This window comes from Eleginops maclovinus, chromosome 17 (genome assembly GCF_036324505.1).
Source record: "Eleginops maclovinus isolate JMC-PN-2008 ecotype Puerto Natales chromosome 17, JC_Emac_rtc_rv5, whole genome shotgun sequence".
In the NCBI taxonomy this organism is placed as follows: Eukaryota; Metazoa; Chordata; class Actinopteri; order Perciformes; family Eleginopidae; genus Eleginops; species Eleginops maclovinus.
In genome coordinates this window covers 10,199,367-10,227,091 of record NC_086365.1, presented here as the reverse complement: position 1 = coordinate 10,227,091, position 27,725 = coordinate 10,199,367, and the positions used below count along the sequence as shown (strand labels likewise).

The following is a 27,725-nucleotide window of genomic DNA, read 5'->3' as shown; positions in this document are numbered from 1 at the left end:
AATTTAAAGTATTCTACTCGTGTATCCACTGGGCATAGTTTCTTAAACATCTCCCAAAATTCAGCCTGATTTATTTGGTACGCTTGAAGACTAAAGGATATCCACTCGAATTTAAAATCCAGGTTTATATGTAATAAAATCCTTGCATTTGCATACTCTACGCGTGTACGGTGGGATATAGTTTGGGGACAATATGTTATACAAACTAACTAAAAGAATTAAGATTATTGAAAAAGGCAGAACGTTTTTAAAAAAAACCATTCACCTGAAAATGCACTCTTCACATAGAGTTTGGACATTTTACATTTTAATTCACTACTGCTTTTTAATTTTCAAAAAATAAATGTATCTACAAAGCCTAAGCCAAATATATAAATTACACTTGATCTTTTTCAGGAAAACTTTATTAGCAAAATAATTCTTCAAGCACATACAATTATTTATGAAGCTAAAGTTAGTTTCAGATGTTTAAGTTATTAGTTATCACTCCTAAAACTAGTGTGACCTTAATGTATTGTTTACTTTTATAATGAAAAAGTCCTTGTTGATGAGTAGGCTAGCCTAACAGCAGCTATAAGCCATAACTGCTTCTTATTTCAGTGTTGAGGCGATATATCTCCCCAACATCAAGAAAACACTTCATATTTCACAGAGGTGAACTCTGAATGGCTGTCCAGTATCCGACAGCAGCGGATTCCATTAGAACGTGTGAAAATGTGAATTTAATTCATAAATGCGGCCTGCCATGTCTGGCCTGCAGCCAGGACTCCGTCTCGTCGTTGTTTTCTCTGGCTCTCTTCCAGACCCCCCTCCCCCGCCCGTGTTATCCACCCACGGGAGAGGTGATTTCTTTCTTTTTTTCCTTCTTCTTTTTTTTATTTTTTTTTAAAAAACCCATCCTCATTGAGTGGGTCCTGGTTTAGGAGTGGGCTGTGGATGCGGTTATTATGCCCACACTTTTCAGACGAGCCGTGCCGAGTTGTCACGCCTCGCTGCTGCATGGTCCTGCACGGTGCCGCCGCGGTGTGTTGTAGCCGAGTTTGAGTCGCAGCCGCTCGGCGTCTCAGGCTCCGCCGTTCCCGGTGCTCTATCTCCTGCTCACTGAGCCAAACCTCTTTCTTTTTTACGCTTCAAAGCTGCTAGTTCTGCTGCTGCCCGTGGGAGATTTACTCAGCAGACAACCGACCTTTTAAAGTTTTTGTCGTGACGTTTCTAATCACCGGGAGTACGGAGGAGCTGCAGCACCGGGAACCATGAGCGGACACGGGGACGAGGCCGGGCAGAGCTCCGGCTCCCAGGAGCCCACGGGGGCCGCGGAGCCCCAGAAAAGGAGGCCGGGGAGACCGAGGAAGCCACAAAAAGTAAGTTGTTTCCCGCTGCTGTTTACTGAAACCGAGTTGCAGACACAGACGTCCAGTCACTGCGAGAGAAAAAACAATCAAATCCAGATTGTAGAATATCTACACACCGAGATGTGACTTTTTAAAAGTTATCAAACTGCACTACTGGCATATTCTGTTTTTATAGTGAACTGACTTTGCAATTGATTGTTGTATGTGGAAGGTAAGCAGGGTGTGCTTCTTCCTTATAGCTTGTGTTCAGTAGCCTATCATTTTGTGTTTGTAAAAGAAGGTGAGACATTGTTTTTCCAAACATGCTTCTATTATATTACATACTAGCCAACTTTATGTGTGCTGAGTTAACGTTCAACACACACTGATGACTTTTTCCAGCATTGGCCATGATATTTTATTGACAACATGAGTAAACTATATGGGAATGAATGTGATTTTGCGGATCTTCACGAGTTGAATAAGAGATGCAATGGCAAGTGAGGGCTTTGAACATGTTTCTGTGAATGTGTTTATAGACTGGTGAGTCACATTCCAACCAAAATGTCAAACCAAAATCACCTCCATTGACACTGCCGGCTAAAGTTACTGTTGGAGAGAGAAACACAGCAGCTAGTATGTATGTAGATTGAGAATGAACTATTATATATTATATATATTAGACATCTTGAAACACAATAAATAGCACAAGGTAATGAGGTTATAGAAATATTGACGGCAAATTGTGAAAAATTCAGTGTGAAATTTGAAGTGGAAAATTTGAATGAATACCAAATCCCTCTCATTCATTCCCTGTATGGCCACACACAAGCAGACACAATGTGCCACACACACACACACACACACACACACACACACACACACACACACACACACACACACACACACACACACACACACACACACACACACACACACACACACACACACACACCCTTTGTTCTTCTCTTGGTCTTGACCCATAAAGCAATGACCAAACGGGGGGGGGGGGGTTCAAAGCTTTGTTTCCTGTCCACCACCCATGTCATGTCCCCCTCCCTTTCAGGAGCCCAGTGGAGAGCCTGTCCCCAAGCGACCGAGGGGCCGCCCCAAAGGAAGTAAGAACAAGGGCCCCTCCAAGGCAGCGCAGAAGGTAAGGAGCCTCAGCACCTGAAGGACGCATACGTACGGCAATGTACATTTTTGGGACATTCATTTACTTATTTCTGATAACAAATACATGGTTTCAGGAGTGGACATGTGAGGGATCAATAACTGTATAGTTTCAGTAACTACCTGTAGTTATTATTAAGATTATTTTACAGGTTTGATTTTCTTTGTTAATTTGAAAAAGCAAACTAAAACTGTCCAAAATTATTAGCAAAAATGTCTTGGTGCGGCCATCAGTATTCCCACACACTAGAGGGGAGACAGTGTGCATGAATACGGAAAAGAGTAAGGGTCTTTTTTTTTTTAAAGATTAAAGTCAGAATTTTGAGAAGAAAGTCAGAAAATACAGAATTATTTCCGAATTCAGATTTTTTCTCTCAGAATTCTAACTTGGATAACAACACTTTTGTTCAGCTCTAAAAAATGGTTTAACATGTGGCCCTACTCCTCTTCAGCACTTGAGAGATAGAGTTGATGAATGAGAAATGAGGATGATGATCCTAGAGAAACGCTTTGGAATTTTACAGCCATTTCCCACCTTTCTTACTTGTGGTTTGTGATACTGGCTGTGTCTTCATTCATTAGTTATATGAAGCTGTGTTAGGCTCATGATGACAGCAGCCTTAGTGCTCCCTTGCCACCATGAACCACTGTAAACATTCCCAGCACTTTGAAAAGTGAACCACTCTGCTCTCGCCATAATCCAGTCTCATCTCATCTGGTATTGTTATGATAAACACAGAAGATATCAATCTTCCCAGATCAAAGAGTCCCGGGTCAGCCCACACCTTTAACTTATACTCTTTTAAAAGTTCACTTCCCCTGGCCACATCAATCACCTCTGCAATCTCTGACAGGTATCAAGTAGAAACAATTGTACCCCACACCTGCTCACCACAAAATAAAAACTCCATTTACATAATCATGGGAAAAGTAAGGCTGTACATTGTGGTTTTTGGGCAAAAAATCTGGAGTCACCAGAACATCACCTGGAGTGGTCGTTTGTTGAAAAAACCGGACAAGGCTCTGTGAATAATGACTGTTGTGCCATTACTTCCATTTGGGTGTCAAGGACAAAGAGTTTGAATGCTTCAAGGTCCTAGGAAATGGCGTCTGACCTCTTCTGTATGGCCAAAGTAAAAAGCAGACCAAAAATACTGCGTTGTTGTAGCAGTCATGACCTAATGAAGTGTACAAATGCTAACATGCTTAATAGCAAAATATACAGGGCATGGCTGAAGACCCTAAGTCTTGTTAGCATGCGTTCAAATACTGAGGCTCTACTAAACAAAGATTCCTTGCTCAAACCTCTGTATTGCTGCCACGCTGCCATTGCTAAATACTAAGGCTTCGGTCAAAGTTTCCTTTCCTATCACCTAGAGAATTCGAATAGCTCTTATCATGGCTGCAACTTCCCAGGCATTTCACTCTGTTAGGGTTTGAAGGCAACCTAAGTCTTACCCTGAAACTTTGTGACATCATCAGTCGTTTGCTATAATCTATTTTGTGGCATTTTTATACATACCAAAAACTTTGTCAATTCTGGGTAGATTGATTGGTCAGTAGGTGTGTGTTTCCCATTTCCTACCGACAATCAACGTTTTGTTTCTTTAACCATCAACTTCCCCTTAGTCAAGTGGTTCTCTTCTTCAGTAGTGGCAGCACAGAAAAAACCAACATATCACTTTTAGTAAAATGGTGATTGTATTTGCGTGAGATCCCTGGTTATTCACTGCTGCCGCAGACACGCTGCTTCTTCTCTCAGCTCAGACATGTAAAACACACTGATGATTAATTGAACAGGGAGTTGTGTTTCAGACAATTAAAGCTCTGCATTAAAAATGTAGCATCGCAAACGGAGAAATGGGAATACAGCACACAGATTGGCGAGCCAGCAGTGTGATGTGTCATGATAGAGACCTGCATTAGCAGAGCATTAGAGTGTGTCGTCGCTTAATACAATTGTGTTTCTGTTAAATGGGACGGGGGGGAGGGAATCAGTCAGCTACTGTGGACCATAGTCTAATAGGTTTCCAACATGGGACTTCAAAAACTGAGATATTTTGTGATCCTTGCCGTAAAATACAAGTACTTCAAACTTTAATCAAGCAGCTCGATTAAAAGTAGCTGACTTTGATCCTTTCTACCTTTTTGGTTCTGTGTGAATAGCTTTAATGTAACTCCAAAAAGCCCCTTATTTCTTGAAATTCACTGAAAAAGTAACAGGAATGATTAGCTTCTATGCCTGCAATTTGTTAACAATTTGTACTTGTGTGATGTTTGGTCATTTCCAAAACCTCTGCACCACAGAGTGTGAGCTACTGTTTTAGGTGACAGTTTTTACTACGGGTTATGGCTAAATGTTTTGGAAAATATATCATTCATCACCATTATTTTTGTATGATTTTACATTAGCAGTATGATGCCATTTTGGAGATAATCATTTTGCGTCATCATTTAAAAATAATTGTAATTTCTTTAACGCTGGTTTGGTTTTGACAACCAAAAAACATCTCAGATGCTCAAAAAAAAAGGTTGATTTTGACACCAATTTTGCAAATATTGGGCCTCCTGCGACTACAATACTGGAGTACACCATGTTGCGATTTTGATTAATTGTTCAACAATTATCTGGGGTGAACATTTGCTGAAACACTCCACCTAATGCCGTGTGACCAGGCCTTGTGTGGCTTTTACTCAACAACACCACCGATCCCTGCTGGTCGTTGTCTGCAAAATTAATCGCAGCTCAGCAATTTGACTAAGATTTCACCTGACCAAATAGAGCCAGGGTGCCTGCATATATTCAATGAATTATTGATACTCTGTTTTTTTTAATTGTAAGGGAATGCTCTGTAGACATGCTTAATTTAATAACTTGGGCCCTAGATCCGGATACATCTCACAGCTTACAAATATATTATTATATTTAAAATTCCACATTTATTTTGGCAATTTAGTGTGTCTTGTACTAATACTTAGCTTAATACATTTCTATGGCGCTTTATTAAAATGTTTTGAAGTTTGGGAAATCCTTTCAGCCATGCTAACATTGTTTTCAATACGTGAAAACCAGATATTTAGGAGTAAAGCGATAAAGAAAGTCAAGAAACATGCGCAACCACACGATCAAGGTCGAAAACAAACCCTGAGGTAGTAAAAAAACGTACTAAGTGCAATTCTTTTTAGTTGTAAACACTAATCAGTTTACAGAGACACTGATTGAACTTTGACCTACTGTACCGGTGTGGACCCTTATACCTTAAGATGTGTGCTAGAGTAAATGTCCGATCAGGTGTTTCCAATGTCACAGACTGATTGTATTGCTCCTTATCATTGTCTTCACAGAAAGCCGAGGCAACCGGGGAGAAAAGACCCAGGGGGCGACCGAGGAAATGGGTGAGTCAATGGTTTTCGTGAGCTTGTGTCTGCTGCTGGCATACTGGATACTGGAGTTGGTCTATATGTGGTCAATGTGCATGAAAAAGCCTGAAAAAAGATCCCTCTTACAATTTGTTTCCTATCATTTAAACACGTTTTTTTCCCAGTTGAATTCATGTTTAGACGGTTTCACAATGTTGTTGTCACTTTTGCTTTCATTATGTGGCTTTAATTCATTCAGAGGTTCCTCTCTGGTTGAGGCCGGTGTACGTGTGTTCGTGGATATCTCCAAAATGTTTGAGTTATCAGTCAAAGAAAATGTTTACCCTCCGCGCCGGCCTGCAGGAATACTTAAATAATTCCACTGACAGCTTGAAGGCCTCAGTGTTTATCAGCTCCAAAGTAACAGGCCTGATTGATAGTGCAGGAAAAAGCAGCCTGCAGTTAGAAGTGCCACCAGGAAGGGCGAGGAGGGAGGCAAGGGACTTTCTGCTTCGTACAGCATGTATGTAGTATTACGGTCTTCGAAAGAGGGAAAGTAAATGAAAGCCTTCCTGGAAGTTTTAGTGTCTTCCAAGATTAAGCATTTTTAGTTTTTCTTTACGAACCAACTTCTGCTGGTTTGTTGTGGCATGCTCTGGTTGAGACTTATCAGCTCCGAGCGGTGGCTTCAAAAGCAGCTAGTAAAACGTACGCTGCGTTCAAATGCATCTTAATCCGCAGCCTCAATCTTCAACAAGACATCTCTATGAGGGATTATAAACATACAACTTGTAATGTGTTTTAATCTGCCTATATCCGTGTATATATACAAATAGAATCAGAGGAGGAAACCCTCAAACGAAGCAATTATTAAAAGTAGTTCTTTTAAAGAGTGAATTTTGGTTCACATAGTTGTATTACATTATATTTTATTATTTTACTCACTGTTATAATGCATAATGTTGTGATTATAACTCACTCTAATTGATAATTGTTTGCCTTTTCAAAATTCTAATTGAATAACCACATTTAAAACATTGTAATAGCATTATTTTTGTATTCATAATGCTGTTGTAACGAAGACTATCTGACTTTTAAACGGCATTCACGACAAAATACAAGTGTTAAATACAAGTACAGCAGAGATTCTTCAAGTAACTATGTTGTGTTTGAGTTGGCAATAAAAAACTGTTCCTCATCTCACCTCAACGTTCCTCACCTCTGCCAAAGTTGTAAACATGGGATTTTTTTCTCTCTTATCTAAAGTACATTTTATATGAATATCAATACTACTCATGTTCTTGGTTTTAACATTTGCAATGAAAATCCTTCCAGTCCTCAAGACTGCTTTTGATGAATTATATTGTTTGTCCGTATTGAATGTCAATGAAAAATGAAAGCCACTAAGCAAGTCTTGGCAAGTCTTTAAATGATAGTGGACTCAGAGCATAGTAAAGTGTTGGGCAAGCAATTTGTAGTAGACCTCTAAAAAAAAATGCAAAAATAAATGGAGGGGTGTACAGCCTTGTGCATTTCAGTCCAGTATTGTGTTATGTCAGAGACGCAACACCGTTCTCGACCCAGCTGCTGAACCCTTGGACTGAACTGATAAAGCAGTGGAGGTTTGCTGCAGCTTTCTCTTTGTTGTGCTGCCTGCCGGTGCCTGCATGTCCCGGGTACACACACCAACATCCACCCACGCAGCGGCCTCCGTTGCTTGACGTCAACTACAGAGAGGCCGCAGTGTGTTGTAGATAACGTACATTTGTGACTGCCGCGGGGCATGTGCTGACACCCATTTGACAATCAAAACCTCTGCCTTACAGCAGCTTTCTGGTTTATCTGGCGAGGGAAATGTTTAACTACGACAGCAACCTTGCAGCAGGATCATTAGGGTCTGTTGGTGTTTTGTTATTGCTTACTTAAAGGCGCCCTATTGTGCTCATTTCCAGGTTCATATTTGTATTTTGTGTCTCTACTGTGACATATTTCCATGCTTTAATGTTCAAAAAGCTCTTTATTTTTCTCATACTGTCTGTGCTGCATCACCTCTTTTTTCACCCTCTGTCTGAAACCAGTGCCCAGTCTGCTCTGATTGGTTAGCTGGCCAGCTCTGTTGTGATTGGTTAACTGCTTACAGATGTCCCAGCCCTTAGCTATTACGTACAATGCTTTGGAGCACTAGCCAACTGAAGCATGTGTGTCAACTTAAAGTAAAAAAAGGAAGTCCAATGGAGGTGGGGACGAGAGTGTGGGAAAGGTAAATTTAGGGAGGGATTTTAGCCTTTGCAGACCATTTACATGCACCAAAACCCATATAATACCCTAGTGGAAATAATAACACATTGACTGAGAGAAGTGATTGACCCTGGACAGGTTCCCCATCTATCTTTATATACTTCTCTAGCTGACAGGCACAGCTAGGGCTAGTCAGACCTGGCTTCTGTGGACTTGTCCCTCATCGGTATGAGTTGTTGCTCTTCCACTGTAGGGATGCAGGTCCTGTCTCTGTGTGCAGGTGCTGAGATGGATAAGCACCCCTCTGCCAAGCTGACCAGCTTCCTCTGCTCGTAAAAGCTTGAACGGGGAGTCTCCGCTCTCCAGTAGTTTGCATTCATCAGTTGTACATAGCAGTTCCCCCTTTTCTGCTGCCAAATGGCGACTGTCATTGGATTTTATGTGTTGGTTCCTCTACGGGCAAGATACAATCTTGTCCTTGCTTTAAACTGTCTTGCAGTACAGCTTTGGAATTCTTAACAACATAGGCTGCCTATAGGTAAAGCTTTCTTGCAAGGGAATATCACAGCCAAAGCTTGAACTTGAAGATTTCTGTGTTTGGATAACTGAAGATAATTGGTTCTTAAAGTGTTTAACAGCCTGCTCAGAGTGCTGTTGAGTAAACTTCTTGATTTTTCTGTCGACAAAACGTTTGTGCCCTATCATTACTGGAATTAGGACCCAAAAATGTAATGGAAAATCTGATACTAATATATATACACTAAAATATATATTCTGTCCTTTTGATTTCACTTCAATGAAATGAAAGTGGATAGAGTTTCATTGATGCTCCTCAAAGTATCAAAACACCAGATCTTGTTGAGATTTTAATTCAGACCATTTAAATGCTCAAATCACAAACGTGGTGATGGTCATATTCAAACTGAGAGACGGTCATTCTGCTGCCATAATAAAAAAGCAACATTATTTCATATTTTATCTAAGTATCCCTGCCTTTCATTGGCACAAGCAGCATTTGCAAAGCACATTGGACCATTTTTAATTGTAAATCAAAGCCATGAAATAAGAGAAAATATAACTCCTTCTCTATTTCTGCTTCCTTTTATCATTGGTCAGCCAGTAAATGTTTTGAAGCCAAACCATTTCCCTGCCCTTGAGCTGTCTTGCTGCCTCCCATACAGCTGCTTCTTTGTGTTTGATTCTACGCAGTCACATCCGAAGTTACTCACAGCCAGGACACACTCATACCCATCTCCCCTTTCTGTGTCCATGCAAACCCTTATTGGTGTTAAATGGAGTCTACTGTGAGACTAATAGCCTCCGCGTCAAATGTGCGGAAATGACTAAGTGAATGGGCAAGGGAGCACAAGTGCAATGGCATGAGTGTGTGTAAGGGGAGTTGATATAGTGTGAATGGGAGAGGTCTACTCCCACCTCACACAAGGCTCTGCTGCTCTTGGCTTTGGGTCAAACACCGAAGGCAGGTGCCAGGCAATGGAATAGGAGCTCGGAAGAGAAGAAAAGTAAGGAAGTCTGGCAGAGGTGATGAGCAGCATGATTAGGAGTTTGTCCAGCAGCTTTGAGAAAGTGGCAAGGCCTGGAAGGTCCTCAGAAACAAGCAGAATGTGAAAACGTCTCTCCTTGAATGCATGCATTTGTGAGGCAGGGGTAATTGTCCAATTGTGTCCGACATTAAAACGCTTTTTACAGCATTGGCAAGCCTCACGAAAAAAACATATGGAACTTGGCCTCAAGGGTTTCTGGGCAACAGATTCCCGGGAAAGTTGGTGTCCAGAGTGAGTGAGGGGACCAATCAGGGCTGCGGTGTTGAACAAGTCCAACCAGTGTATGCATTTATACACAAAGCATGAAAAAGCGAATTCATGACCTTTATACGTTTGTCAAAATAATCTTAACTCGAGGGTAACAAACCCATTTTTGGGTGCACCTCAAACTAGTCTTGTATATTTTAATAATCAAATGATTTACTTAGCTTCATAGAGTTGTGCAGTAATGAGTCCTAAAACCCAGAAAACACTTGCAGTTCTCTTGCCTTGAAGTTAAACGTTTATTAAACCTAACCCGAACCCATAACACGAGCTGAAAAGATTTGCACGTTTTGTTCTACAACATAAAATACGTCAGTAAATACTCCACCTGTAAATGTCCGAAGCCTCTACGTGTCAGCTAACAAGCAACCAAATGAAACGCCATCACGCCGATACGAGTCTGCCTTTGCCTTAGCGGTGATTTTTATTTTTATTTCCATTTTTTAGTTCTAATTATTTGTTATTTGTTTTGCTTCTTTGGTATTTTGGCTGCTGGAACACATTTTTTCCCCAGTTTGGGATAAATAAAGTGTTCCTGATTCTGATTCTGATGCTCAATGAGCTGTGATGTAGTTTGCTTAGAGCCTAACAATGTTTTTTTTTATTGCTTCCAATTGCATTTACTCTTCTTATATCACAAAGTGGTGTCAATATGCAGCCATTAGGTGTGTGGGCTACAAAACCCATTTTTGCAATATACCAAGGAAGCCCTCACTTCAGGGTCGGCCTACAAAAATACGCCATCACTGCACCACTCTATACTTCAAGATCTGACCTTTTATTGTCTCATGTTCCCCTGAGATCCTCAGATTCTTCTCTTGTTCCAAGATCTAGAGCTTTTAGCTCCTCTAGACTTACCTGAAGAGCCGGGAAGCAAACTCTATCTCCTTTAAAACGTTTTTCCTTTTAAATTGGCTTTTTATAAATGTGCTCATTTCAGTGGGGTTAACAAAGTGGACAGGACGTTCTGTCATGTTTGACAAATAACTCATTTTTTGTGTATTTGACTGGATGAGGTGCATTTAGTTATTTTTAGATCGGTTCTGCCATATCGTTCCCCTTCCCCAGGCTATTTGCAAGAGAGAAAAAAGAAAGACCACTGAGAGACACAGAAAGGAGTTGGGGGTGGGCAGCAGCTTTCCCTCATTCCCTACATTCTCAACCCCCCACCTTCCTCCAGCCTCGGCTGCTGCCGGGCTGAAGGGCTGAATTCCAGCCACTAGAGGCCTTTGTTCAGACAGGGACTCTACAAACATCAGGAGTTCTCTGGGACCTTAGCGGATTTCCACAGGTCACCTATGCCTGCCTCTCATAACTCCCACCCTTTTTTGTTCCTACTGCAGACTCTGGAAGAGTGTAATCATTTCACTATTCGCTACAACATCATGGCCGCGAGCTGATTAGGATGCCAAAAGCGGTGGAGTTTAAGAATGCTACATGTAGATCAACATTGGGGTACTCGATGTTCATGATGTACAGTAGTTAGTACTCAACATTTTTTGTACAGTTCACTTTTTAAGAATAACTACAGGAAACATTGGGGAGTTGGCATGTGCATTGACAACCAAGATGTTTCTTCAAATGCGTCTTGCTCCTTTTAAAATATATTGCTAATTCGGTGGGAATTGCATAGAAAAGTCATTATAGAGTCTTTTTCGCTTGCTTCTGAGCTCCTTCAGGAATTCCCCTGGCGAAATGTTAGGCCGTCTATATTATCAATTTGGGCTGGCGGTTCATCCAAAACTTAAAAGCAGCTTAAAAAACAATTAACGCTAAGCTCCTGCAGGTACATGGCAATGCAACCTGTTTAGAAAACCTTAAGATCCATGTTGTAAAGCAGTCAGAGAAGGAGAGACTTACTCAGAGTACCCCACGTTCACTGTTTGTTTTACACAGGAAGTTTCATGGCTGTCCTGTGGTGTCCTGGCTGTTTGTGTAGCGATAACTTAGATTTTTCCCTCTTCCTTTAACAATGCACTTCTTTCAAATTCCTTAAATAGATATGGACATTTATGTCATTAGAGTATTTCTGCTACCACTATTAAGAGGCAGGAAGTGAGCTGTTGCAGCCCCGACAGGTTAATTCATAACATCTGCAACGCTCTGTTAAAACAAGGCAGAGCTGAGTGCCATGCATAGAGTCCTTCCTGTTTCAAAGCAGCCACGCATGCAGGCTGGGAAACAGCTACATGCATTTGCATCAAATGGTTCCAAGACAATTCTGCTCCCAAACATAGTATACGCTAAACCAAAACCAAAAATGCTTCTTTGATTCTGTAAATGCAAACAAAAAGCATGAAATACTTGTCTAAGTCTAAGCAGACATATTGCATTTCTACTTGTCTGCCTTTTTGCGTTGAGATACTCTGGGAACAGATTTCACTTCAAACAGCAGAGGCTCCTAAATGGAGCCAATCCAATTTGTCTGCGCCTTTCTTTCCTTCCAGAGCACCCCCCAAAACCCTACCAACAAAAGCCTGCTTGTCTGCTAGGAATTTTCCACATTCCTTGCAACGACAGACATTTTTCTCTTGTACAAAGGGCCCTTCGGCAAATTCCCCCTAATCGCTGGGTTTAGTTGGACCCTGATAGGTGCAATTCATAACTCTGGTGGGGCATCGGCTAGGATAGGAGGCAATGCTACTTGGTTTATTTACATCACTTCATAAGGCATCACGACATCGTTTTGTTTTTTTTCAGGAGGGAAAGCTATGTACGTAGGTGTCATTTTTGCACTGGTAATTTCAAGCATGGTCTTGAACCTTTACTGTGCTTTCTGGTAACCTTTTAAATACAACACTATGATTATTAGAGGAAGACCTACATGTTACGACAAGTTGGAGAGCCTGATCTAGAGATACTGGGACAATTACAAGCTGTATCAGACTCTCGCACCGAGTGTAAGAGACCGTCAAAATGTCTCATTCTTTCGTTCCCTCTAGATGTGAGAGCCTGAATCTGCTTGACCATTCATATGCGGAAGTCTCACAGGGTCAAGTTCAAGGCCTAGAAACATTTTTTTTTCGAAGAAACAAAGAACAAGAGAGGGAGAGAATGAGAGAAAGTGTGAAATAGAGATATGGGAGAAAGTGTGAAATAGAGATAAGGGAGTGTGTGTACGGACAGAAACTCTAGGTTTGGCCAAAGGGAAAGGTTCTTTTCTTTTTTCCTGATTGCAAGTTTTGTAAGATGTGAAATGTTTGTGAAAGGTCACCTGTTGATCAAGATGTGATGCCAATGAATTCTATAATTGTTGAACACACATTGTCAGATTCTTGGACAGACAATGGTGGGAAGCAACAAAAAGACCCTTTTTTGAAAAACAACACAATGGCATATCTTGCAACGTTAAAGAAATCAAAGAAACATGTTGTATATGGTTCTGTTTTAGAAATCTTAAGTAATGAATCATAATGTTCCCCTTTTTAAAAACCTATGATTGTTCCACAGAAAACAATTAATTGGCTCATTTCACTTAAAGTTCCCCAGACAGACTCTTCACTTCAGCAGGCCGTGAATTCCAAAGCGTTTTACAAAACAAGTCCAATGTTTACCTACCTAAGTGCTCTATTAGGCAAAGTTACATTTTAACAAGTTAAATGGTGAGCATTCCAGGTTTTAACAGCCTCATAATCTACACGGCATTTCATCCGAAGCGTATCTCACCACGGACTCCTCATCCGTGCAGGCTTGTGTTTATGGAGGGAAGGTTGGTCAAATTATCCATTTGGCTTCAAAGGAGGTCCAAAGGTTAGCAGGACCAGTAACGGTTAACCAGAGCAAACAGCAGCACCCTTTCTTATGGGATAATTAACACTCAGACTGCAGCAGAGAAGGAACACAGTACACGCTATACACATGATGTACAAGTAATCGCATGAAGTAGTGCGCACAATAACATCCACATTTGAAAAACAGAACCCAAAGCAAAGATCTGAGGCTGGCATAACACATGGAACTTCATATATTTGGGACTGAAAGCTTGCCCTTAAAGATGGGTTCTGATCAGATTTTTTTCCCCCAACTTCGTAACCCTATTGCTGTTTCAACCGGCAAGTTTTGACATATTTTTTCTGTAAGTCTGAAGAGGTTCTGGTCAATGTGCTGGACTACAAAAAAAAAAGTGTCTTGAGCAGTCAATAGTTTAAGTTGCTTGTGAAAATACCTATACTACAACATACTGAAGGATTTCTCTGACTAGTTGGAGAACCAGTAAAGTTTTCTGACCCCAGAAAGTGATGCGGACAGCTACTGTGGTGCTGGAGAGAGAGCAGGCTGAATGGCCCTCCTCTCCACAAGCCTTTTGTGAATGGTGGCCTGTACACGGTGCTCAGCAGAGCGGAGGCATTTCCCTCTTTGATCAGAGGAAGACTTCTGGAAAGAAGCCGCTGGGTGGTTCTCGAGCTAAGAGCCTGGAGCGCCGCATTCTTGGAGTAGCGGAGGGATTTGGTTTCAGCTGAGTGGGGTCCCCTCCATAGGGCTCCTAGTTTTAGTCATACTTACCTAGCATACCTTGGAATAGTTGAAGCTGCCCTCGCTGCCCTCATGCAATGCCTAAAGCCGCCCTCCCAAAACAGTTGTAGGGCAGGGCAGCTTGGTCTACAAGTGATTCATAGTGTTAGGCCCTGGCAACATCAAAGAGCTGCCACAGCCTGTGAAAGACAATGCTGCCATTTCTCCCTTTGTGGGATTGAGGGGGCTGGTTTGGGGCAGTGGGGGCGAGAGCCTCTACTCGCAGGAGTGGCTTCTGTACTCGAAGGGATTGGATTTCACTGATGGTTATTTTGGAATACTTTGTCCCAGATGCACTGCAACAGCACAACATTTTACTGTAAGACTGTAAACACAGCAGACCATTCATCCTTTGTATTTCTGGTCAGTTACTACATTAAGTTGTGTGTCTGTTGCTTTAATTGATATGTAAGTCAGTCCTTCAATACTTATTTTGGAGCCTTTGCTCTCTGGACTGCAGTCAGACTCTCGTTGACATTTTTTCTTTTATATCACATAATACTTCAAGCTGGAATTGTTTGGCTTTACCAACCAGCATTACTTAGTTTCCCATGAACTACCATACTTACAGGGATTACAAATGTGTTCAACTTCATGCTAATCTCATACGTTCCAAACACGATGAGGTGATACTTAATGACGACTTAAAACAATGCAGACCACTGATAACTCCGAGAAACCGAGTGATTTTTATTTTTATCACTCACCCCGAATTTTAAACTAATGGTAGCCGACAAAACTACGCTGTACACTACGCCCTAGAATTGAGGAATGGCGGACGTTCTTTCGGCTTGGTCCCCGTTCAAAGGATTCTCCCCTTTTGCACGACTGCTTAACAGACTATTTACAGTACAGTACAGTACAGAAGCAGAACATCTGAGTGGAGTGTGAAGTATTAAAGGGGAACGGGACAGGTGGAGCACTTGGTTGGGAAAATTGGTCAGGCACTCAACTGCCCAAAGCTGTTCAGACCGATTGCATCCTCCTCTTTGTGTGCATTAGTTTCCAAATGTTTCCTGCTGCATTCCTCACGCAAGACCCATCCGGTGTCCGGACTCCATTGCTGCGATTGAGCCTATGGAAATTCCAGTCAAAGCTGGCACAGAAAACACCAGCTGTTTGAACTGATCCCTGGTGGGTGTGTGGGGTTAGGGACATGTTACCCTCTTCTTACGGCCAGCAGCTGTACGGTGTTACGAGCATCAACGACTCTGCGTTTCCTCTTTACATTCTCCGAGCTAATGGAGTGCTCAGCTGTTCAGCTCTTGTCCAGAGCTACTTCCTGTGCAGTTGTGTGTGATATTTAATGCCAGCATGAAGAATCTAAATGCAAAACTGGGGTGGGTTGTAATCTAAGTTGTTTGAGGGCCTACAAGATTTAACAAACACATTGTGGAGAAGTTATGAATACTTGCAAAAAAATATTATTCCATTCTGGTATGTTGCGGTTGTATTTTCACCTGTGTCCCTTCATCATTTGGCCACTCACCACTCTTCCCAAGTGGGGAAGAAGTTGTAGTACAGGGTGTGTCGTGTATTCTTGCTCTGCCTGCTTGCTACGGTTGTTTTAGAAATGCATGCCACAGCAGTTGTATCATTAAGAGATGCAAGCACAAACAAGTCAAATTCTTTTCATATGAATAAAGTTTTAACATATTACTTTGGTAACAAATATGACATCACGGTCGCCAATACTTGTCATCATGTTGAGGTGTGAGAGGCAGCTGTATCCTCTGTGCATCATCCAGCTTTACTCTGAGCCCAAATGCTCCTGTGGTGTGCTGCCGCTTCTGTTTGGCCCTTTGCCTACAATCATTCAACTGTTTAATAACTCTATTACTGAACAGGCTGACGGGAGGTTAAAATCAATCTGGGTATGTGGCCTTGACGCTGATTGGATTACCAATATAATTAGGGTCAATAACACATTGACAATAATATCAAAATTGGTCAAGGATAAGCACTCTGCGTTTATGCGTTCTAGAGTAAAGTGGTTTACCTCACAGCAGAATGCTCTCAATCAGTGGTCTGTAGCAAGGGGGGGTTATTGCAGCAAGCTTCCTGTGAATATGGCCAGTTAGAAAAGGTAGTATTAGGAAATGGTCAACATGGGTCATTAATACCATTTGTTTTAACCCGAGAGATACTTGTACAAATTGGTAGATTGCAGGTTGTAACATCCTTCATGATAGCCGTTATATTTGCCGATGTCTTCGAGACAAGGTCTTAAAAATGTCCGTGCAGATGTGAATGTATTTATTGTGCTGTCAGATTTGAGGTGATTGTCAATTAACTTTACTCTTTCATTACCAATCACTGCCTTATGTCATTGCAGATATACGGTCAAGATACAACGTGCATCCTGCGTTATCTGGGTTTAATTCTGTTTTGTCCTGTCCTCTTCATTTCCAGTTCTTCTGCCTAGCAACCATGTGACATTTTTGTGAATTGCTGTGAACGTTTTATTCTTGTTAATGATAGAAAAGTGGAGAATCGACACTTACCCTTTCTTCTGCTCTCTTGCAGCCACAGCAAGTCGTCCAGAAAAAGCTTGCTCAGGTAAGATCATTTACACACACACACACACACACACACACACACACACACACACACACACACACACACACACACACACACACACACACACACACACACACACACACAACTTTATTTCACCATATGTTATTCTGTAAATCAAAACATTGCACACATATTGGACACTGCTTGTTTTTTTTAGGGTAAATTGAGCGAGTGATTAAATGGCATGACTTGCTGCTGAATGGTTTCCATAGCAAAAACAGTTTAATGATGTCCCCATTGCAGAGATTGTTGTTGTGTTTTTTCCAGGTTTGCGCATTTACCCAAATACAGAAATGTTGTTAAATGGGCAAATATTTAATATTTATTTATATAATCAGGATATTGGGCAACTTGTGTTTTATGAGCTTCTGAGTCCTCAGCTTTTTAGCTTAATGGAATGCAATTTATGGCGCCGCCATTAGAAGCAATCGGGGTTCAGCAATTCACCATGGACAGTTTGGAGGAGATGGGGGATGGACCTTCATCCCTGCAACTAATAAACAACTTCCTCTACCTCCTTAGCTACAGGGACCTCCAAATATACAAATTCCCTGAAATATTCCAAAGAATGATCAAAATCATGAAGATATCTCCTTGTTTGTCCTGAGTCTATTCCACATGGTGGAGTTGTGTACTGTTACATTGAGCTGATGGAACATGACTGTTTCAAAGTTATATGCTTTGTTAACACATCCAACCCCCTTTCAAACTCCTCCCGGGCGCTAATAACAACCTCTAAGCTACATCCAAATGTGCTTTTTGATGGTTAGTGGATGTCGTATTTTTCGGTGTATTGTGTGTATCTGTTTCTTATCAATCGAAGTGATGGAAATTGTTCTGGTCAAGCGCCTCAGAGGCTGGCAACATCCATATAGTTGCTGCAAAATTCACTCAACCTGTAGCTAAAGCTTACACTAGTGCTAATGTTTTTTTGAGCCAGATGAAAACTGTGGAAAAAGTCACATCTCTAAATATAGGAGTGGCATTTGCAAGAATAAACACCTGAGATTTTCTCTTGGTGAGAAATTACAAAGTTAACTACACTTCCTCCGTGTCTGACTATTAATAGGTAGCGGTTAATTGGATGCCGTTTTGTGTTGCTGGTGTGAGCATGTACATCGGGGGGGAATGAAAGCAGAATGGTAATAAGTGAGTGCAACATGACACAGGACCCCCACCCCCAGCATTCCCTCACACTCCAGGAATCCACCAGCCTCCCTCTGTTCACTGGTGCGGGCCACTTCTTGGTGTGAATGCATAACTCCGCTCTGATTTGTGGCTGTGTGGGAACAGGACTGAGGTAGTTGGGAGGCGCTGTGAGGCCCTGGGAGCTGCAAACCATAAAAATGTCATTTAGCTCTCCCACTTTGATAGGCTGCTTTATCTCAGCCCCACCACCACTTGCCTGTACAAAACCTCAAACCCCTTTCATTCCAGCGCTCGGGGTGGGGTGGATACACGATCCAACAGAACGTTGCAGTATGCACATAGCATAGTTTCCCATTCAAGTTTCAGCCACCGCTGCCAACCAGGACTTCTATCTTTACATACTCCTACTTTAAAACTCAATGTTAACCTTTGAAATAAGGCTAATAAACAGTGTGAATGACATGGGTGTGCTCTTGAAGCATTGGCACTATCTGCACCGACCGGTTGTATGATCCATGCTGAAATTCAACACAATAGGAACAAACCTTAATTTTCTTATTCCCTCTTCATCTGTTTGTTTAGTTGAAGTTAGCAAACCATGATGTAGTTGAAGGGTTAAAACCAGGATCTCCCTAAAGTGGCTTACCTCTTAAGAACCTCTAAACACAATCTTTAAGTCACAGGTGGTTAGCAGATATACCCCAAACCTTCAACACCATAGGGTTATGGCACCTAAGACAGCTGTGACAGTTATGGGAAACATCACATCAAGTGAGTCATTTCGAAGAGGGTTGAAGTCATGAACCAGGAATCAGTGGAAAGCCTGAAAAGCTGTTGATGTTACATTTTTAAATGCATGAACAGTCAATGGAAAGATTCAAAAAGAGGCAAACAGATGCCTATTGGCTCTAGGCTTAACAAGTTATGGTAATTGTATGAGTCTACTTCATTATTTAAATAAGAGAAACACCTTACAAGTACTGTAAGGTAAGAAGCGAACTGGAGACTCTACAAAGGCAATAGTTGGTAGTGATAGACAGAGCCAAGAAAGACAGACTTAATAACAGAGGAGTGTTGCTCATTATCCGTCAAATAGCAAGAGACTGCTCGCCCTTCGTTACCGATTTAGTAGGTGTGTGGAGCTTTCAAACTCATACTTTTTGTATGTGCCGTACACACAATAAATGAATGCCTTTTGGAAAAGGGTTGTCAGAAAGGGATATAAACCGCTATGGACACCTTTGTTCAGGCATGGTCAGACGTCTTTAACGCTGTACGCCCCTTAAACCCAACCGAGCCTTGATCATGAAGTGGCAGAAAATGCAAACTTGGATGTTTTTGTCAAATTTAACGCTTTAACAGATCAGTTTGGCAGTAAACACCGTCACTTGGATTTTAAATGACGGGTTACTCATAGTTATCCTTTCCTGTGTGTGAAATGGTGTGGGTGTCGGCACGGGGGGAATATAATTGCAACTCTTTTTTTGTCCCCCACCCACGCTACAACCACCTTTTTTTTCCCTGTGCTCCCATTTGCCCTTGTGACACATGGTAGCATTTAGCGGCCCTTTAAAGACTGAAGTGTGTGAGCACTAATGAATGGAGGTGGTGTTGCACCGCCGCAGCCTGGGAAAGGAAGAGGGTTATAAATTGTGTCAGTTAGCCTCCCTGAATAAAACGAGGCCATGTGGAAAATGAAATGCATTTCATCTGAGGAGGGAGGAGGTGTTTCCTCTCCACAGTTGTGACAGTGGTCATCATGCACTTCAGAAAACTAAGCAGCACTTGTTCTGAGGTATTTAGGGTTAGGGAGCCACAGACATTGCTGTACTAGAGTTAGGGTTAGCCATCTGCAATAGTCCATTTACTATTGCAGATGGCTGGTGTCCAATCGTGCACGTGGTCGTTTCCTGCCAGTTTAACCGTTCACTTTGAGACTTAGTTAGCTGCTTCATTAACCATATCAACAAGTGCCTGCACAGCTCTGGTTGTGGGCATCCTCCTTTTTTTTAATCTACCATGGGTGTCGCCTTGCATGTAGGCTTTAGGTTTCGGGTTGACCCTCCGTCTCTTCTGATTTATTCTTGTGAACGCAGTATCTCCAGCTTGCTCTGAAGGAATTTCTTCCAATTTTGCTCGAGCCTCCATTTGAATTGATGGATGAACTCATTTTATTTTAAAAGATCAATGGTAAAGGTCACTGTCATTTCACATCTGTCCCATTCTGCTTAACACAATTTTATTTTTTATTAGTTTGTGGGAAGGATTGAGGCACTGTTATTGATGTGGTCGACAAATGGCTGCAAAATCTGGTAGAATTTGTCTTTTACTTCCTTCAGTATGTGCGTAGGTAAAAGTTAAAATATACAGATCCAATTTCAGAGTTGTCTGGAATTTCTACAGGTGGATGATTTTGAGTTGTGTGTGTTGTCAAAGGTGTAGAGGGTAAATGACATGGACTATCTTGTTTTTATTTACAGGAAGAAGAGGAAGAAGAAGAAGAAGAAGAAGAGGATGCTGGAGATTCCCCACAGGAGGACTAAGCTACCACACCATGAAATCTCTACCTCATTCAGCTGTCAGGTCTTTGAAAGGGAAAAGACTGCCTTGACCACTTGTTTTTGACCTTTTCCACATTACTTTACTTGTTTTAATTTCAGTTAAAGAATTACCATCTTTGCCCCGCCATCAAACAGGCGGGTCTGTTCAGTTTACGTCTGCATCTTCAACTCCCTTGATACATGTTGATATAGACCGTACAAAAAGCAGCAAAAAGAAATGGAACAGATAAAAGGAAGCAAAAAGAAATCTGCTTCATACATTCTGCTGGTTTAAAAGATCAAATCAGGAATAGGACAGACATGTCATCAGCCGTGTACAACACATTTACACTCGGCAATGAGAATACACTAAAAAGACAGATACAATGGGTGAGTAAGGGTCCTTTTGAGCATCATATTCACATATGGGTGACCAGGTGTCCCACTTGGTGCGCGACTGTGCAGCATTTTTATAATTTGTCCCACCAGTTGAGGCCGTGTCCCCCATTGGCTGTGTCGGATGTCAATCAATCAACAAAGTCTAGAAATGAATATACTTATGGGTGTAGAGGGCGATTCCCAAAGAGATTTTTGTGACCAGCTCCAGACTCAGAGATTGCAAAGAAATATCATGTGGACATGTTTTGTTGGAAAAAAAAAATCCATCAAACCAAATTTACATGAAAGTCCTTTACTTGTATAGTTTGTTCAAACAAATCAACCTAAAGTAATGCATTGTAATTAATATTTATAAGCTAATGGTTTCAATAGAAAGGTTTATTTTTTAGGGTTAAATGGACATTTTTCTAAATCTAAACTAGCTCTTATCATTGCATTAACTCCTCCCGCATTGTCCCACATACTTTGTCCCACATTGTTGGCACCTGGTCACCCTATCTTCACATGAGTGATGGCATTAGGTGGTGCATCATACGGCCACTGCATCTGTCTCACACAGACAGACTGATACACACACCCTGTCATTGTCGACAGATTCTCCAGATGTTGATTGCAGAAAAAGAGGCTGGTTTTATCATACAGACATTAAGAACAACTTTCTGCTGTTCCAATACATCAGCGTTCGCTCAATACCAAACAGCCCTAGCCAATATTGGTGTTAGAACACGCAGCACAGGGAGACAAAAAGCTCTGTGTAGGACCTATTGTTATTCATAATTAATTTTGCACATCGAATCCCAAACGGCTCACTTGAGAGATGGGCTTTGGGTTGAAAACTAGAAGGGAACTCTTCAAGGGAAAACCTCAGACATCTCACAATGTTAATAGAATTAGAATTAGATAGATTTTTAATCCCCTCCCCTAATTTGGAGAAGCTCCAAAATATAAGAACTTCTACACTGGCCCACGCTACACCGTTTTACCAAGATTCTAGAAAAAGATGGGCCAGTATTAGCAGAAATAAACATGACCTCTTTCGTGTAGCCCATTTTAACGAATGATCGATCAATTATTTTATTGTGCGATCATCAACAAAACACGAGTTGATATTCCAGCGATGCCTCTAGTATACATGTTAAACTTTAATGTGTATTTACCCAGGATGGTGTCAGTGTTACTTGAAAGACCAGAACTTGAACACTACATGCTTTGCTCTCCCTGTTGTTGGTGGACTGCCACACCTCTTTCACTGCTCCAGAAATACCGTAAAACCTCTTCACATCCTCCACTACCAATCATTGCATCAGACTACTGTATACCATTTGTTCACATTTACATTTTCAGGCTCGTGTACATAGCTTCGTTCATTTTGCGCAACATAGCTTTAAAACCTCAATTTAATCATTGATGTCACACTGCAAAAAAAATCCTCAGACTTACAAAAAAGAAAACCCTTAAGAACAAAAACCACAAGAACAAAACACACATTACCTCATGACACACTTGATACCTGGATTTAGTGGCAACGTGACATTGGATGTTACGCAATGTAACTCCAGGAAGCCTTACGTTTGAGGTAACCTGACGGTATGCCAGCGCTTTCTGGTCACTGAAATGCAATATCTTATCATGATTTCAAACTACCTCTGACTCAGCACAACCAGCTAATGAACGCCGTTTGCTAAGTACACACAAATAGATGCCTGTGTGGTTCGGATATTTGTGTTGGAACTTTATACTGTACATTAAAGCGAGGTCATCCCGGTTGGTTGTAGTCTTGTCATGGAGGAACAGGAAGATGTCGGCAACTGTTACATTTGATTCAGTCAGGTAAAGACTACAAAACGCATAAAGAAGCAAAAGGTCAGATTTGACAGAGCCATGTGCATTAAAGGAAAATTATTTTGACCGTCTTTCCTGTGGGTTATGACAAACCAAGTGTGCGGATATGAAGAATATTAAATCATCCACGAATCTGACAAAACTTACCATATTCGACCTAAAGAAAGTGGTGGTGTTTAGCTTTAATCTCATCATTTGAGGAACTTTTTTAAAGTGAAAACAAAACCCCAAATTATTATTTTTTTTAATGACAATTGTACTGTAAAAGAACACCGATCAAGCCTAGAATCAGTCAAGCAAGACTACAAGAAAAAAAATGTGCTATTGAAAAAGAATACTAGATTCTTACATAAGATGCAGTTTGTCTCCATCAACGCTCGGCTCTGGCTCGTCTGACATTTCCTTCTTTAGAGATTTTTGGGAAAAAGCATTGATTCAGTGATCTGTCTTTTTATACTTAAAAAAACAAAACAAAAAAGCAGCTAACATATTACGTATTGTTATTTCTTATTTACCTTAATTTTAATTTGTATCTTAACATTGTAATGAAACATATTTAGCATTATCTGCAAACTGGGACTTCTGTTTGACAAACTGTTAACTTGAATTTATTTTCTTCTGATTTACAAAACGGTTTATTGAGGATCAAGTGTTCGTACAACACTTCATGATAAAACTACATGTTTATTTTTTGGCTTTGAATAGTTAGAGTTGTTTTTTCCTGAGTTATGTACTACCTACATATGTACAGTACCTCAAACAGACCGCTAAAAATGGACTATTCAATTGAAAAATACCTACCTCCAGTCTCTTTACTTTCTGTATGAGTTACATTGATGTATGATATGATCTATATCAGGACTGCAGAAGCTCCTTACTTAAAGTATTGTATCAGATCAAGCTTCAAATCTCAGTACATTTGGATTCTCACCTTCAAAGTGACTTCAGGTTTTGAAACAGATGTGTTTGGTTTTTGTATATTGTATTCATGCGTATGTTTTCTTGTTTTTAATTAGTAGATATCAATATACTTGATTAGTTGTTTGTGTACTTGACACAAATGTGATTTTCTTTTCTTGTGATATGGTTTAAACCAGATGTATATGGAATTGCTTTGTACTTAGTGATGAATTATACCATTTTCACCCGTCATCATGGCAACCTTTGAAACGATAAGAAGTTATTTTTAAACTGGGCCTGAGGTAGAGCCTCAGAGGAGCTACATTGATCCTGTCAACTTGGCTTCAACAGCAACACCTGTACGGGAAACGGCGACTGTCCAATGTTCTGACTGTCCATTATTTCTGAAACCATGAAAGTCTTAAAGGTGTCTCATTAGACCAAAAGCCAATTTGTCCAACATTCTAATATCCCATCAAAAAATTATGCTGCCTTCACAAGATACAAAACAACTCTGCCCTGACATTGCCGTGCTATAGAGCAGCGGTTCCCAAACTTTTTTTGCGGCGCACCCCCTTCTACGTCCCAACTGGGTTGACTCACCCCCCCAAAAAAACGCAACAAAGCTTTGTTTTATCGCCATATAAATAACTTTGTCATGAGACGTTCCACTTGACAGTTTCCCTGATTTCAGCCAGTTAATCATATTTGAAAGAATGAATGAAACGAGTTGGCGCTCATATATCCAAGGCTACAGTGAAACGTAGAAGAAGACAGCGGCTGTCTTCTTCTACGTTTCAATCAAAAAGTAATAAATTATAGTTTTTTTATTTAAAATAAAAGGGATTACAAAGGAAATGTTTATTGTTCCTGTTTTTTTTATTGTAGCCTATGAAAAAATCCCCCTTAAAAAACAACACAGTAATATTCTTAAACCAGACCACCATTACATGTTTCCTCTCGCGCACTTCCTGGTGGCAGCTCGCGCACCCCACTTTGGGAATCCCTGCAGAGTGAGCAGTGACGCTTGGCGAGGCGGAAGTGCTACCCTGCGTTGCGTACAAATCAAAATTGTCGCCAAACGCTGTGCTCAAAGTTCGCGTTATTTCCACTTTGACCTTGTTTACGGTGGACCTTTTTAAAAGCGCAACCAATCAGGTGAAAGCTGTATGAAGCAGACGAGTTAACTGTTGAAAACTAGCAGTTTTCACCACAAAGTTCTGCGCCAAACCTTGCAGTGAGTGAAGAGAAAATCCCGTATCATGTGAAGGCAGCTTCCCCCCATGCTACAAACTGAAGCAAATGGCTAATTATTATGCATAACGGCATCATTTGGCCCACCCAATGTTTCTCTGCCTCCAATTGGCTATTGCTTGGTTATGTTGCTTAGGTTTAGGCAGTTGGAGTATTATTGGTACTTTGAAACAATTACCGCTGTTCAGGATACAGCCTGTTGGACAAACTAGCGTTGGTCATTTTATACATTTCTCAGTTTTCTTTTGGTTTTCAGAAAAAATCTGTCAGAACAAAAGCATGGCACCAATGGAGCAGTGGTAAACTCACACTAACCAACAATCTGCACAGTGTTCTGGACCATAGAGTTATCATCAAACTTTGCCAATCTTTGTGCTAGGATTAATATACTTAACACTCAGAACTGTGTGTTTACTGGACAAACAGAGACGATCATATCTCATTTTAAGTTCAAACAAGTATTTGATCGGTGTCAGGAGTCTGGATGGACTAAACCAGTAATTACAAGTCAGTGAAATAATTACTTTTATATCCAGACACTGTGCAGGAAATAATATGTCTGGTAATCAAACAAATCCAAACAGTCAGGATCACAAGCTGCTGTATAAACTGTGTGAACCTGTTGACGCAGCTGATCAGCATGTTTACCACATCTCTTTCAAATAGACAGCCTTCATCATTTAACACCACATCCATCAGCCAGAAAGACCCCTTTTAGACCTGGTATTAACATGTAATCTCTCTCTAACTGGATTACCGATAATAATAATAATAAATACCAAGTGTAAATTGTGGGTTAAAATGACACCACTGAGATCGTCGAGATCCAAGTTACAACCTTTTGAATTGTGTCATTTCCTCCAGAGATCTGAACCTGAGTTCAGAAGAAACTAAAACACCTGCTGAAGTTCTCTGGAGGTGATGCTACCTCGCTGTTGGACAGATTGATTGTAGAAGCTGTTTACGAGCTTTCACCTCTGGGAGTCTTAATGAAGTTTCTCTTCATGACATCACGTTCTAGTACAATCGAATACACATTACTACCTCCATAATGGCCTACTTTTACCTCATTTTCAAACTTAAATACTGTTTAAAATTCAGGTGTCCGTGAGCATATGGAGAACATTTTAAAGTTTTATATATATATAGTTTATTTTTGTGGGGGATGAATTTTATAAGACTGTTTTCTCTGCCTCTGTCACCATTAGACTAAGACTGGACATGTATCCTTTGAAAAGGATCTTTCTTACATTATGCAATGTTTTGTAGTTAGCTGTGAGGGAACTGGAAGAGATTTCTCAGCTCTTCCTCTTCCTTGCTCCTTCTGTATAATTTCAAAAACCTATACATTATCTAACTTTTATCCCTTCCTCTATCCACATATTATTACTGTCTTTCTTTTTCAAAGCAAATTGTGCGTGCTTGCTAAACAAAGTCTTTATAGATATTCACTGCCTTTTATCCAGCACAATAAAAAGTATGGCATCCATAACGTAGACGTGTGTGTTTTCATTTATGTTCTTAGTAAATAATTGTGTTTTGTTGAAAAGGTGTAACCTGTGTGTTGTCTAGGAAATCATATGGCGTGTTGAACCTTTCCTATTCAAGTTGAAAGCTTTACAAAAGTCACAAAAACACAAGGTTTTAGTTAATTTTCGATATTTAAAAAAGCTCAGTGATTTCCTAGTGTGTGTGTGTGTGTGTATAAAGTACAGTATGTCTCCGTACCAGCGTTAATAGATAGGAACAATAGGCAGCTGCCTGTTGCTTTGTCACATTGTCTTCATTGAGTCTCGGTACATCACAGGTTTTGGTATAATTTCATCTTTTATTAAAGATTTTGGCCCCCCATTGCAACACTGCATCCCACCCCCCACCCTCATCCTTTAAGGCCAACTCCTCTTTTCTGTTACATCTCTCTCTTGCCCCTCTTGTGACCACCTCGGAGCCCCAGACCTTTAACCCTAATGGGATTTCTGCGAGAAAAGGGGCTCCCTCCCTCACATCAAAGCAGGCCGACTCGCTGTTCACTAAGGCTCCGTCACTCAGCGGCCAACCCCCCCCCCCCCCCACCTCACCTCCTGTTGTTAGTGCCAGCGCCCATCTTAAAGCCTTGTGCTAATTCCTCCCGATTGACCCATGTAGAGGAGGAGGATTCCTCCTCGCCGTCTCCTTAGTTTACTGGTCTGTTACATATAAGCATGATAATTGCAAATGGTTTACCTCGGACAAGCATGCTAACAGCTCTTTTACACGAGCTAGCTTAAGTATGATCATTCACACTTCAATGCATTTAGGTAGAAGAGCATATTCCCATAAAGGAAGACAGGAAATGATCATGTAAATTCAAGAGGATCGGCATTACTTTAAAGGTATAGCATGTAACATTGGCATACACTGTGCAGTGTGGGTGCAGCCTGTAGCATTTATTATACCCATTGCTTAATAGCGACAGTGTTAGATAAGCTATGTGCAATAAAGTAGAAAAATGACAGTAATTTTAACTACAATATGAACCTGTTCTTCCGACCAACTGACTAACAACCTTAGCTCTAGACAACATTTCTCCTCCCCATAATGAAACTAGTCCCTGCCCTTTTGCTAGAACCTCTGCAGAC

General features: G+C 40.9%; 1 protein-coding gene across 1 annotated transcript; it reads left to right on the top strand.

Moving 5' to 3' along the window:
* Window positions 1-849: 849 nt before the first annotated feature.
* On the top strand, window positions 850-26,599 carry hmga2 (high mobility group AT-hook 2). The gene is made up of 5 exons (XM_063905962.1): window positions 850-1,361; window positions 2,398-2,484; window positions 5,850-5,900; window positions 16,970-17,002; window positions 20,653-26,599. Exons 1-5 carry the CDS (start codon window positions 1,254-1,256, stop codon window positions 20,713-20,715), a joined length of 342 nt encoding a protein of 113 aa, XP_063762032.1. The 5' UTR covers window positions 850-1,253; the 3' UTR covers window positions 20,716-26,599.
* Window positions 26,600-27,725: the final 1,126 nt, after the last annotated feature.